Genomic DNA, 12,885 nt, shown 5'->3' with positions numbered 1-12,885 from the left:
TTTTTCCCCGTTTTTGCCCGGTTTTGCCCCATTTGTGCCCATTCCGTACCCAGGTAGCCGGGCACGTGTGCCAGGTGCGGCTGCACGCTGGCCGGGTGCAGGGGCCGCTCCCACTGCCCCATTTCCCACCCAGTTTTTCCCCAGTTTTCCCCATTTTTTCACCGTTTTTGCCCATTTTTTCCCCGTTTTTGCCCCATTTTTTGCCCATTTTTGCCCGGTTTTGCCCCATTTGTGCCCATTCCGTACCCAGGTAGTCGGGCACGTGTGCCAGGTGCGGGTGCACGCTGGCCGGGTGCAGGGGCCGCTCCCACTGCCCCATTTCCCACCCAGTTTTTCCCCAGTTTTTCCCCATTTTTCCCCATCTTTTTCCCCGTTTTTGCCCATTTTTTCCCCCGTTTTTGCCCCTTTTTTGCCCATTTTTGCCCGTTTTTGCCCCATTTGTGCCCATTCCGTACCCAGGTAGCCGGGCACGTGTGCCAGGTGCGGCTGCACGCTGGCCGGGTGCAGGGGCCGCTCCCACTGCCCCATTTCCCACCCAGTTTTTCCCCATTTTTCCCCATTTTTTCACCGTTTTTGCTCATTTTTTCCTGTTTTTTTCCCATTTTTTGCCCGTTTTTGCCCGTTTTCTGCCCCATTTGTGCCCACCCCGTACCCAGGTAGCCGGGCACGTGTGCCAGGTGCGGCTGCACGCTGGCCGGGTGCAGGGGCCGCTCCCACTGCCCCATTTCCCACCCAGTTTTTCCCCAGTTTTCCCCATTTTTTCACCGGTTTTGCTCATTTTTTCACCGTTTTTGCCCATTTTTTCCCCGTTTCTGCCCATTTTTGCCCCATTTGTGCCCACCCCGTACCCAGGTAGTCGGGCACGTGTGCCAGGTGCGGCTGCACGCTGGCCGGGTGCAGGGGCCGCTCCCACTGCCCCATTTCCCACCCAGTTTTTCCCCATTTTTCCCCATTTTTACCCCGTTTTTGCTCATTTTTTCCCCGTTTTTGCCCCATTTTTTGCCCATTTTTGCCCGTTTCTGCCCCATTTGTGCCCATTCCGTACCCAGGTAGTCGGGCACGTGTGCCAGGTGCGGCTGCACGCTGGCCGGGTGCAGGGGCCGCTCCCACTGCCCCATTTCCCACCCAGTTTTTCCCCAGTTTTCCCCATTTTTTCACCGTTTTTGCTCATTTTTTCCCGTTTTTTTCCCATTTTTTGCCCGTTTTTGCCCGTTTCTGCCCCATTTGTGCCCAGCCCGTACCGAGGTAGTCGGGCACGTGTGCCAGGTGCGGCTGCACGCTGGCCGGGTGCAGGGGCCGCTCCCACTGCCCCATTTCCCACCCAGTTTTTCCCCATTTTTCCCCATTTTTTCACCGTTTTTGCTCATTTTTTCACCGTTTTTGCCCATTTTTTGCCCATTTTTGCCCGTTTTTGCCCCATTTGTGCCCAGCCCGTACCCAGGTAGTCGGGCACGTGTGCCAGGTGCGGCTGCACGCTGGCCGGGTGCAGGGGCCGCTCCCACTGCCCCATTTCCCACCCAGTTTTTCCCCATTTTTCCCCATTTTTACCCCGTTTTTGCTCATTTTTTCACCGTTTTTTCCCATTTTTTGCCCGTTTTTGCCCATTTTTGCCCCATTTGTGCCCAGCCCGTACCCAGGTAGTCGGGCACGTGTGCCAGGTGCGGCTGCACGCTGGCCGGGTGCAGGGGCCGCTCCCACTGCCCCATTTCCCACCCAGTTTTTCCCCGGATTTTCCCCATTTTTACCCCGTTTTTGCTCATTTTTTCACCGTTTTTGCCCATTTTTTGCCCGTTTTTGCCCGTTTCTGCCCCATTTGTGCCCATTCCGTACCCAGGTAGTCGGGCACGTGTGCCAGGTGCGGCTGCACGCTGGCCGGGTGCAGGGGCCGCTCCCACTGCCCCATTTCCCACCCAGTTTTTCCCCATTTTTACCCCGTTTTTGCTCATTTTTTCACCGTTTTTTGCCCATTTTGTGCCCATTTTTGCCCGGTTTTGCCCCATTTGTGCCCATTCCGTACCCAGGTAGTCGGGCACGTGTGCCAGGTGCGGCTGCACGCTGGCCGGGTGCAGGGGCCGCTCCCACTGCCCCATTTCCCACCCAGTTTTTCCCCAGTTTTCCCCATTTTTACCCCGTTTTTGCTCATTTTTTCACCGTTTTTGCCCATTTTGTGCCCATTTTTGCCCGGTTTTGCCCCATTTGTGCCCATTCCGTACCCAGGTAGTCGGGCACGTGTGCCAGGTGCGGCTGCACGCTGGCCGGGTGCAGGGGCCGCTCCCACTGCCCCATTTCCCACCCAGTTTTTCCCCATTTTTCCCCATTTTTACCCCGTTTTTGCTCATTTTTTCACCGTTTTTTGCCCATTTTGTGCCCATTTTTGCCCGTTTTTGCCCCATTTGTGCCCATTCCGTACCCAGGTAGTCGGGCACGTGTGCCAGGTGCGGCTGCACGCTGGCCGGGTGCAGGGGCCGCTCCCACTGCCCCATTTCCCTCCCAGTTTTTGACCCCATTTTTTCCCCATTTTTTACCCCCTTTTTGCTCATTTTTTCACCGTTTTTGCCCATTTTGTGCCCATTTTTGCCCGGTTTTGCCCCATTTGTGCCCATTCCGTACCCAGGTAGTCGGGCACGTGTGCCAGGTGCGGCTGCACGCTGGCCGGGTGCAGGGGCCGCTCCCACTGCCCCATTTCCCACCCAGTTTTTCCCCATTTTTACCCCGTTTTTGCTCATTTTTTCACCGTTTTTGCCCATTTTTTGCCCGTTTTTGCCCATTTTTGCCCCATTTGTGCCCAGCCCGTACCCAGGTAGTCGGGCACGTGTGCCAGGTGCGGCTGCACGCTGGCCGGGTGCAGGGGCCGCTCCCACTGCCCCATTTCCCACCCAGTTTTTCCCCATTTTTCCCCATTTTTACCCCGTTTTTGCTCATTTTTTCACCGTTTTTGCCCATTTTGTGCCCATTTTTGCCCGGTTTTGCCCCATTTGTGCCCATTCCGTACCCAGGTAGTCGGGCACGTGTGCCAGGTGCGGCTGCACGCTGGCCGGGTGCAGGGGCCGCTCCCACTGCCCCATTTCCCACCCAGTTTTTCCCCATTTTTCCCCATTTTTACCCCGTTTTTGCTCATTTTTTCACCGTTTTTGCCCATTTTGTGCCCATTTTTGCCCGGTTTTGCCCCATTTGTGCCCATTCCGTACCCAGGTAGTCGGGCACGTGTGCCAGGTGCGGCTGCACGCTGGCCGGGTGCAGGGGCCGCTCCCACTGCCCCATTTCCCACCCAGTTTTTCCCCAGTTTTTCCCCATTTTTCCCCATTTTACCCCGTTTTTGCTCATTTTTTTCACCGTTTTTGCCCATTTTTTGCCCATTTTTGCCCGGTTTTGCCCCATTTGTGCCCATTCCGTACCCAGGTAGTCGGGCACGTGTGCCAGGTGCGGCTGCACGCTGGCCGGGTGCAGGGGCCGCTCCCACTGCCCCATTTCCCACCCAGTTTTTCCCCATTTTTCCCCATTTTTACCCCGTTTTTGCTCATTTTTTCCCCGTTTTTGCCCATTTTTGCCCGGTTTTGCCCCATTTGTGCCCACCCCGTACCCAGGTAGTCGGGCACGTGTGCCAGGTGCGGCTGCACGCTGGCCGGGTGCAGGGGCCGCTCCCACTGCCCCATTTCCCACCCAGTTTTTCCCCATTTTTCCCCATTTTTACCCCGTTTTTGCTCATTTTTTCCCCGTTTTTGCCCATTTTTGCCCGGTTTTGCCCCATTTGTGCCCACCCCGTACCCAGGTAGTCGGGCACGTGTGCCAGGTGCGGCTGCACGCTGGCCGGGTGCAGGGGCCGGTCGTGCCTCAGCGCCTGCAGGTCCCGGGGATTGTCCTCAAAATAAACCTGGGAACAGCCGGAGCAGCAATTAACCCCCGAGCGGTAATTAAGCAGTAATTAATGGGCAGTTAATGGGGAATTAATCAGGAATTAAGCAGTTATTAAGCGGTAATGAAGCGGGAACTAGTGGGGAATTAATGGGGAATTAAGCAGTAAATAATCGGTAATTAATCAGGAATTAAGCAGTTATTAAGTGGTAATGAACCGGGAATTAATGGGGAATTAATGGGGAATTAAGTGGTAAATAATCAGGAATTAATCAGGAATTAAGCAGTTATTAAGCAGTTATTAAGCGGTAATGAAGCGGGAATTAATGGGGAATTAATGGGGAATTAATGGGGAACTAACCGGTAAATAATCGGTAATTAATCAGGAATTAAGCAGTAATTAAGTGGTAATGAACCAGGAATTAATGGGGAATTAATGGGGAACTAATGGGGAATTAACCGGTAAATAATCGGTAATTAATCAGGAATTAAGCAGTAATTAAGCGGAAATGAAACGAGAATCAATGGGGTGTTAATGGGGAATTAATGGGGAACTAACCGGTAAATAATCGGTAATTAATCAGGAATTAAGCAGTAATTAAGTGGTAATGAACCAGGAATTAATGGGGAACTAATGGGGAATTAACCGGTAAATAATCGGTAATTAATTAGGAATTAAGCAGTTATTAAGCGGAAATGAAACGGGAATTAATGGGGTGTTAATCGGGAATTAATGGGGAATTAATGGGGAATTAAGCAGTAAATAATCGGTAATTAAGCAGGAATTAAGCAGTTGTTACGCGGTAATGAAGAGGGAATTAATGGGGAATTAATGGGGAATTAAAGGGGAATTAATCGGTAATTAATCGGTAATTAATCAGGAATTAAGCAGTTATTAAGCGGAAATGAAACGGGAATTAATGGGGTATTAATCGGGAATTAATGGGGAATTAATGGGGAAATAACCGGTAAATAATCGGTAATTAATCAGGAATTAAGCAGTTATTAAGCGGAAATGAAACCGGAATTAATGGGGTATTAATCGGGAATTAATGGGGAATTAATGGGGAAATAACTGGTAAATAATCGGTAATTAATCAGGAATTAAGCAGTTATTAAGCGGAAATGAAGCGGGAATTAATGGGGAATTAAGCAGTAAATAATCGGTAATTAATCAGGAATTAAGCAGTTATTAAGTGGTAATGAAGCGGGAATTAATGGGGAATTAAGCAGTAAATAATCGGTAATTAATCAGGAATTAAGCAGTTATTAAGTGGTAATGAAGCAGGAATTAATGGGGAATTAAAGGGGAACTAATGGGGAATTAACCGGTAAATAATCAGTAATTAATCAGGAATTAAGCAGTTATTAAGCGGTAATGAAGCGGTAATTAATGGGTATATAATGGGGAATTAATCGGTATATCATCCGTAATTAATAGCGAATTAATGGGGAATTAATGGGGAATTAATCAGGAATTAAGCAGTTATTATTTGGTAATTAATCGATAAGTAAGTGGTAATTAATGTGTAATTAATCAGTAATTAATCAGTACATAACCGGTAATGTATGGGTAATTAAGTGGTAATTAGTTGGTGAATAATTGTTACTTAATTAGTGATTAATTGGTAATTAATCAGGGAATAAGCAGTAATTAATTGGTAAATAATTGGTAATTAATGGGTCATTAATTGGTAATTAAGCAGTAATTAACCAGAAATTAATCAGAAATTAATTGTGATTAAAGCCCTCACTAAGCAGTAACAAGTAATTAATTGGTAATTAATTAGCAAATAATCAGTAATTAAGCAGTAATTGATCAGTAGTTGATCGGTAATTAATCAGTAATAAAGCAGTAATTGAGCAATAATTAAGCAGTAATTAATCGGTAATTGATCAGTAATTAAGCCATAATTAAGCAGTAATTAACCAGTAACCAATCAGTGATTAAGCAGTAATCAATCAGCCATTAATCAATAATTCAGCAGCAATTAATCATCAATGGATCACTAATTAATCGGTAATTAATCAGGTTTTAATGAGAATTTGGGGTTTTTTAAATGAGAATTCGGGGGTTTTATGGGAATTTGGGGAGTTTTTAATGGGAATTTGGGGAGTTTTTATGGGAATTTGGGGAGTTTTTAATGGGAATTTGGGGTTTTTAATGGGAATTTGGGGTTTTTAATGAGAATTTGGGGGGTTTTTATGGGAATTTGGGTTTTTTAATGGGAATTTGGGGAGTTTCTATGGGAATTTGGGGTTTTTATGAGAATTTGGGGTTTTTTAAATGGGAATTTGGGTTTTTTATGGGAATTTGGGGTTTTTAATGAGAATTTTGGGGGTTTTTATGGGAATTTGGGGAGTTTCTATGGGAATTTGGGGTTTTTATGAGAATTTGGGGTTTTTAATGGGAATTTGGGTTTTTTTATGGGAATTTGGGGGGTTTTAAATGGGAATTTGGGTTTTTTAAATGGGAATTTGGGGGTTTTTATGGGAATTTGGGGAGTTTTTATGGGAATTTGGGGTTTTTTAAATGAGAATTCGGGGTTTTTATGGGAATTTGGGGTTTTTAATGGTAATTTGGAGAGTTTTTAATGGGAATTTGGGGTTTTTTTATGGGAATTTGGGGTTTTTATGGGAATTTGGGGAGTTTTTATGGGAATTTGGGGAGTTTTTATGGGAATTTGGGGTTTTTTAAATGAGAATTCGGGGTTTTTATGGGAATTTGGGGTTTTTTATGGGAATTTGGGGTTTTTAATGAGAATCTGGAGTTTTTATGGGAATTCGGGGTTTTTATGGGAATTTGGGTTTTTTTAAGGGGAATTTGGGGTTTCAATGAGAATTTGGGGTTATTTAAATGGGAATTTGGGGTTTTTAATGAGAATTTTGGGAGTTTATGGGAATTTGGGGTTTTTAATGGGAATTTGGGGTTTTTTATGGGAATTTGGGGATTTTTATGGGAATTTGGGGTTTTTAATGAGAATCTGGAGTTTTTATGGGAATTCGGGGTTTTTAATGGGAATTTGGGGTTTTTAATGAGAATTTGGACTTTTTAATGAGAATTTGGGGTTTTTAATGAGAATTTGGGGTTTTTAATGAGAATTTTGGGAGTTTTTAATGGGAATTTGGGGAGTTTCTATGGGAATTTGGGGTTTTTAATGAGAATTTGGGGTTTTTATGGGAATTTGGGGTTTTTAATGGGAATTTGGGGTTTTTAATGAGAATTTTGGGAGTTTTTAATGGGAATTTGGGGAGTTTCTATGGGAATTTGGGGGTTTTTATGAGAATTGGGGGTTTTCAATGGGAATTTGGGGGTTTTTATGGGAATTTGGGGAGTTTTTCTGGGAATTTGGGATTTGAAATTCCTGGCACTCGAAGGGACCTCGGAGCGAGCGGGAGACGAAGAGGAAATGGAGGAAAATCGGACAAAAAGGACTAAAAAAGGGTTGAAAAAAGGATTAATAAAGGATTAATTAATAAAATAGAGATAATTAAAGGGCCAAAAAAAGGCTGAAAGCAGTAAAGGGCAATTAATAAAAATATGGATTAATAAAAGACCAAAAAAGGGCCAAAAAAGGACCAAAATAGGAGTAAAAGAGGGGTCGGGAAAAGGAGAAATAAAAATATGGACTAATAAAAGCCTAAAAAAATCAGGAAAAGACTAATAAAGGGCTAATAAAAAGCAATTAAGGGCTAATAAAAAGCAATTAAGGGCTAATAGAAAGCAATTAAGATTAATAAAGGACGAAAAGCACTAAAAAGGAGCAGGAAAAGCTTTAAAAAGGGCTAAAAAAGGGCTAAAAAAGGATTAATACATGGGATTGATTAATAATGGGTAAAATGCAGAAAATAATAGGAATAATATTTATAAGTAATGTTTGTAAATAGCATTAATAAACAATAAATAATAAAGGATAAGTAACAAATAATAAAAAATAAATAATAAATAATAAAAATAATAAATAATAAAAATAATAAATAAAAATATTAAATAAGAAATAATAATAAAAAATAAATGGATAAACGAATTACTAAAAGCATTAACGAAGGACCAAAATAGGACTAATAAAGGACTAATAAAAGGTTGATAAAAGCCTAATAAAGGACTAATAAAAGCCTAATAAAAGCCAAATAAAAGCCAAATAAAAGCCCGGGGTTAATCAGCATAATTAACCAATCAATAACTGACGGGCTTGCTAATTAACAAATGGGATGACATCATCAAGAACCGACGGCCGGCATCGATTCCCGGGTGGGTTTTATCCTGATTTTGGGGGGTTTTATCCCGATTTTGGGGTTTTTTTAATCCTGATTTTGGGGGGGTTTTATCCTGATTTTGGGGGGTTTTATCCCGATTTTGGGGTTTTTTTAATCCTGATTTTGGGGGGGTTTTATCCTGATTTTGGGGGTTTTATCCTGATTTTGGGGGGTTTTATCCCGATTTTGGGGTTTTTTTAATCCTGATTTTGGGGTTTTTTTAATCCTGATTTTGGGGGTTTTATCCTGATTTTGGGGGGTTTTATCCCGATTTTGGGGGTTTTTAATCCTGATTTTGGGGTTTTTTAATCCTGATTTTGGGGGTTTTTAATCCTGATTTTGGGGGGTTTTATCCTGATTTTGGGGGTTTTTAATCCTGATTTTGGGGGGGTTTTATCCTGATTTTGGGGGTTTTATCCTGATTTTGGGGGGTTTTAGCCCGATTTTGGGGTTTTTTAAATCCTGATTTTGGGGGGTTTTATCCTGATTTTGGGGGTTTTATCCTGATTTTGGGGGGTTTTATCCTGATTTTGGGGGGTTTTATACAGATTTTGGGGGTTTTATCCTGATTTTGGGGTTTTTAATCCCGATTTTGGGGGGTTTATACCGAATTTGGGGGATTTGGGGAGGTTTTATCCCAATATTGGGGGTTTTTATCCTGATTTTGGGGGTTTTATCCCAAATTTGGGGGCTTTAGGGGTATTTTATCCCGATTTTGGGAGTTTTATCCCAAATTTGTGGGATTTCGTGGTTTTTTATCCTGAATTTGGGGGATTTAGGGGTTTTTTATCCCAATTTGGGGGGGTTTTATCCCGATTTTGGGAGTTTTATCCCGAATTTGTAGGATTTGGGGGTTTTTTTATCCCGAATTTGGGGGATTTAGGGGTTTTTTATCCCAATTTTGGGGGTTTTTATCCCGATTTTGGGAGTTTTATCCCAAATTTGTGGGATTTCGTGGTTTTTTATCCTGAATTTGGGGGATTTAGGGGTTTTTTGTCCCGATTTTGGGGGTTTTATCCCGAATTTGTGGACTTAGTGGTTTTTTATCCCGAATTTGGGGGATTTAGGGGTTTTTATCCTGATTTTGGGGGTTTTATCCTGAATTAGGGGGCTTTAGGGGTTTTTGATCCCGATTTTGGGGTTTTTAGCCCCAGTTTGGGGCGGTTGGGGTCGGGCTCACCTTGAGCTTCTCGGAGTTGAGCAGCTCCTGGCGCAGCTCCCGCAGCCGCGCCTCCCGCACGGCCTGCTTGGTCACCGAGCGCATGGCGTCCTGGGGACAGCAGTGGGGACATTGGGGACATCACTGGGGACAGCACTGGGGACATTGGGGACATCACTGGGGACATCGGGGACATCGGGGACATCAGGGACACCGAGCGCATGGCGTCCTGGGGACAGCAGTGGGGACATTGGGGACATCACTGGGGACATCGGGGACATCGGGGACATCAGGGACACCGAGCGCATGGCGTCCTGGGGACAGCAGTGGGGACATTGGGGACATCACTGGGGACATTGGGGACATTGGGGACATCGGGGACATCAGGGACACCGAGCGCATGGCGTCCTGGGGACAGCAGTGGGGACATTGGGGACATCACTGGGGACATTGGGGACATCGGGGACATCAGGGACACCGAGCGCATGGCGTCCTGGGGACAGCATTGGGGACATTGGGGACATCACTGGGGACATTGGGGACATTGGGGACATCGGGGACATCAGGGACACCGAGCGCATGGCGTCCTGGGGACAGCATTGGGGACATTGGGGACATCACTGGGGACAGCACTGGGGACATCGGGGACATCAGGGACACCGAGCGCATGGCGTCCTGGGGACAGCAGTGGGGACATTGGGGACATCACTGGGGACAGCACTGGGGACATCGGGGACAGCACTGGGGACAGCATTGGGGACATTGGGGACATCACTGGGGACATTGGGGACATTGGGGACATCGGGGACATCAGGGACACCGAGCGCATGGCGTCCTGGGGACAGCAGTGGGGACATTGGGGACATCACTGGGGACAGCACTGGGGACATTGGGGACATCGGGGACACCGAGCGCATGGCGTCCTGGGGACAGCACTGGGGACATTGGGGACATCACTGGGGACATCGGGGACATCGGGGACATCAGGGACACCGAGCGCATGGCGTCCTGGGGACAGCAGTGGGGACACTGGGGACATCACTGGGGACAGCACTGGGGACATCGGGGACAGCACTGGGGACAGCATTGGGGACATCGGGGACATCGGGGACATCAGGGATACCGAGCACATGGCGTCCTGGGGACAGCAGTGGGGACATTGGGGACATCACTGGGGACAGCACTGGGGACATTGGGGACATCGGGGACATCGGGGACATCAGGGACACCGAGCGCATGGCGTCCTGGGGACAGCGGGGACATTGGGGACATCACTGGGGACATTGGGGACATCGGGGACATCAGGGACACCGAGCGCATGGCGTCCTGGGGACAGCAGTGGGGACATCGGGGACAGCACTGGGGACATCGGGGACATCGGGGACATCAGGGACACCGAGCGCATGGCGTCCTGGGGACAGCAGTGGGGACATCACTGGGGACATTGGGGACATCGGGGACATCGGGGACACCGAGCGCATGGCGTCCTGGGGACAGTGGGGACAGCGTTGGGGACAGCATTGGGGACATCGGGGACATCAGGGACACCGAGCGCATGGCGTCCTGGGGACAGCAGTGGGGACATTGGGGACATCACTGGGGACATCGGGGACATCGGGGACATCAGGGACACCGAGTGCATGGCGTCCTGGGGACATCACTGGGGACATTGGGGACATCGGGGACATCAGGGACACCGAGCGCATGGCGTCCTGGGGACAGCAGTGGGGACATTGGGGACATCACTGGGGACATCGGGGACATCGGGGACATCAGGGACACCGAGCGCATGGCGTCCTGGGGACAGCAGTGGGGACACTGGGGACATCACTGGGGACAGCACTGGGGACATCGGGGACAGCACTGGGGACAGCATTGGGGACATTGGGGACATCACTGGGGACATTGGGGACATCAGGGACATCGGGGACATCGGGGACATCAGGGACACCGAGCGCATGGCGTCCTGGGGACAGTGGGGACATTGGGGACATCACTGGGGACAGCGCTGGGGACATCAGGGACATTGGGGACATCAGGGACACCGAGCGCATGGCGTCCTGGGGACAGCGGGGACAGCGTTGGGGACAGCATTGGGGACATCAGGGACATCACTGGGGACATTGGGGACACCAAGCGCATGGCGTCCTGGGGACATTGGGGACAGCGTTGGGGACACTGGGGACACCGGCAGGGACACCCCCACGGTGTCCTGGGGCACAGAGGGGGTCACAGGGGACAGCACTGGGACACCCCCATCACATCCTCAGGAGGGGACACTGGGTGGCACCAGCCCCCTCCACTGTCCCCTCGGTGTCCCCTCGGTGTCCCCTCAGTGTCTTCGGTGTCCCCAGTGTGCCCCCGGTGTCCCCTGGTGTCCCCTCAGTGTCCCCTCGGTGTCCCCTCCCTGTCCCCTTGCTGTCCCCTCAATGTCCCCTCCCTGTCCCCTCAATGTCCCCCTGTGTCCCCTCCCTGTCCCTCCGTGTCCCCTCTGTGTCCCCTCAGTGTCCCCCCACTGTCCCCCCTCTCTGTCCCCTCAATGTCCCTTCAGTGTCCCCTCCCTGTTCCCTCCCTGTCCCCCCTCAGTGTCCCCTCAGTGTCCCCTCCCTGTCCCCTGCTGTCCCCCCTCTCTGTCCCCTCCGTGTCCCCTCCGTGTCCCCTCCCTGTCCCCCCTCAGTGTCTCCTCCCTGTCCCCCCGTGTCCCCTCCCTGTCCCCTCCCTGTCCCCTACCCGGCAGCGGTACCGCAGCGTCTCGATCTCCTCCATGCGGAACTCGTAGGGCTGCACCATGGACTGTCCGTTCTCTGCGGGGCCACGGGGCCACCTCAGTGTCCCCTCGGTGTCCCCTCGGTGTCCCCAAACACCCCCAGCACCCCTTAAACCCCCCCAGGACCTCCAAAACCTCTCAGAACTCCCCAAAATCCCCCCCCAAACCACCCCGGACCCATCTCCTCCATGCGAAACTTCCAGGCCTGTGGGGTCACCCCAGTGCCCCCCAGTGTCCCCAGACCCTTTAAAAACTCTGCAGGAGCCCCCAAAATCCCCACCCAACACCCCCAGGACCCCCAAAATCCCCCCCGAACACCCCCAGGACCCCCAAAACCCCCCCCCGAACACCCCCCAGCCCCATCTACTCCATGCAGAACTTGTAGGGCTGAAGGGACATTGGGGTCACCCCCAGCCCCTGCAGTGTCCCCAAACACCTCCCAAGAGCCTCCAAACACCCCCAGGACCCCCCCAAACCCCCCCAGGACCCCCCAAAAACCCCCCAGCGCCCCCCGACCTCCGGCCAGCGCGTCCTCGATGCGCCGCAGCCGCTCGAGCTCCTCGGGCAGTGCCAGCGTCAGCGCCGTGCCAGGGTTGTCCCCGCGCGCTGTCCTGGGGACAGGGGACACGCTGGGACCCCCCTGGGGACACCCCAGACACCCCTGGGGACAGGGGACACGCTGGGACCCCCCTGGGGACACCCCAAACACCCCTGGGGACAGGGGACACGCTGGGACCCCCCTGGGGACACCCCAAACACCCCTGGGGACACCCCCAGACCCCCCTGGGGACACCCAGACACCCCTGAGCAGCCCCAGCCCCCTCTGGTGACCCCCTGGTGACCCCCTGGT

The 12,885-nt window shown here is 50.0% G+C and overlaps 1 protein-coding gene across 1 annotated transcript in view; it reads right to left on the bottom strand.

Moving 5' to 3' along the window:
• Window positions 1-3,122: 3,122 nt before the first annotated feature.
• SNRNP200 (small nuclear ribonucleoprotein U5 subunit 200) overlaps window positions 3,123-12,885 on the bottom strand; it is a 100,247-nt gene continuing 90,484 nt past the window's right edge. The window contains 5 exon segments of the mRNA XM_032091811.1: window positions 3,123-3,226; window positions 3,766-3,871; window positions 9,290-9,379; window positions 11,999-12,072; window positions 12,552-12,646. Coding sequence (XP_031947702.1) covers window positions 3,123-3,226; window positions 3,766-3,871; window positions 9,290-9,379; window positions 11,999-12,072; window positions 12,552-12,646 — 469 coding nt within the window.

This window comes from Corvus moneduloides, chromosome 27, assembly GCF_009650955.1.
Source record: "Corvus moneduloides isolate bCorMon1 chromosome 27, bCorMon1.pri, whole genome shotgun sequence".
Taxonomy (NCBI): domain Eukaryota; kingdom Metazoa; phylum Chordata; class Aves; order Passeriformes; family Corvidae; genus Corvus; species Corvus moneduloides.
Note: the sequence above shows the minus strand (reverse complement) of the source record. Positions and strands in the feature narration are given on the sequence as shown.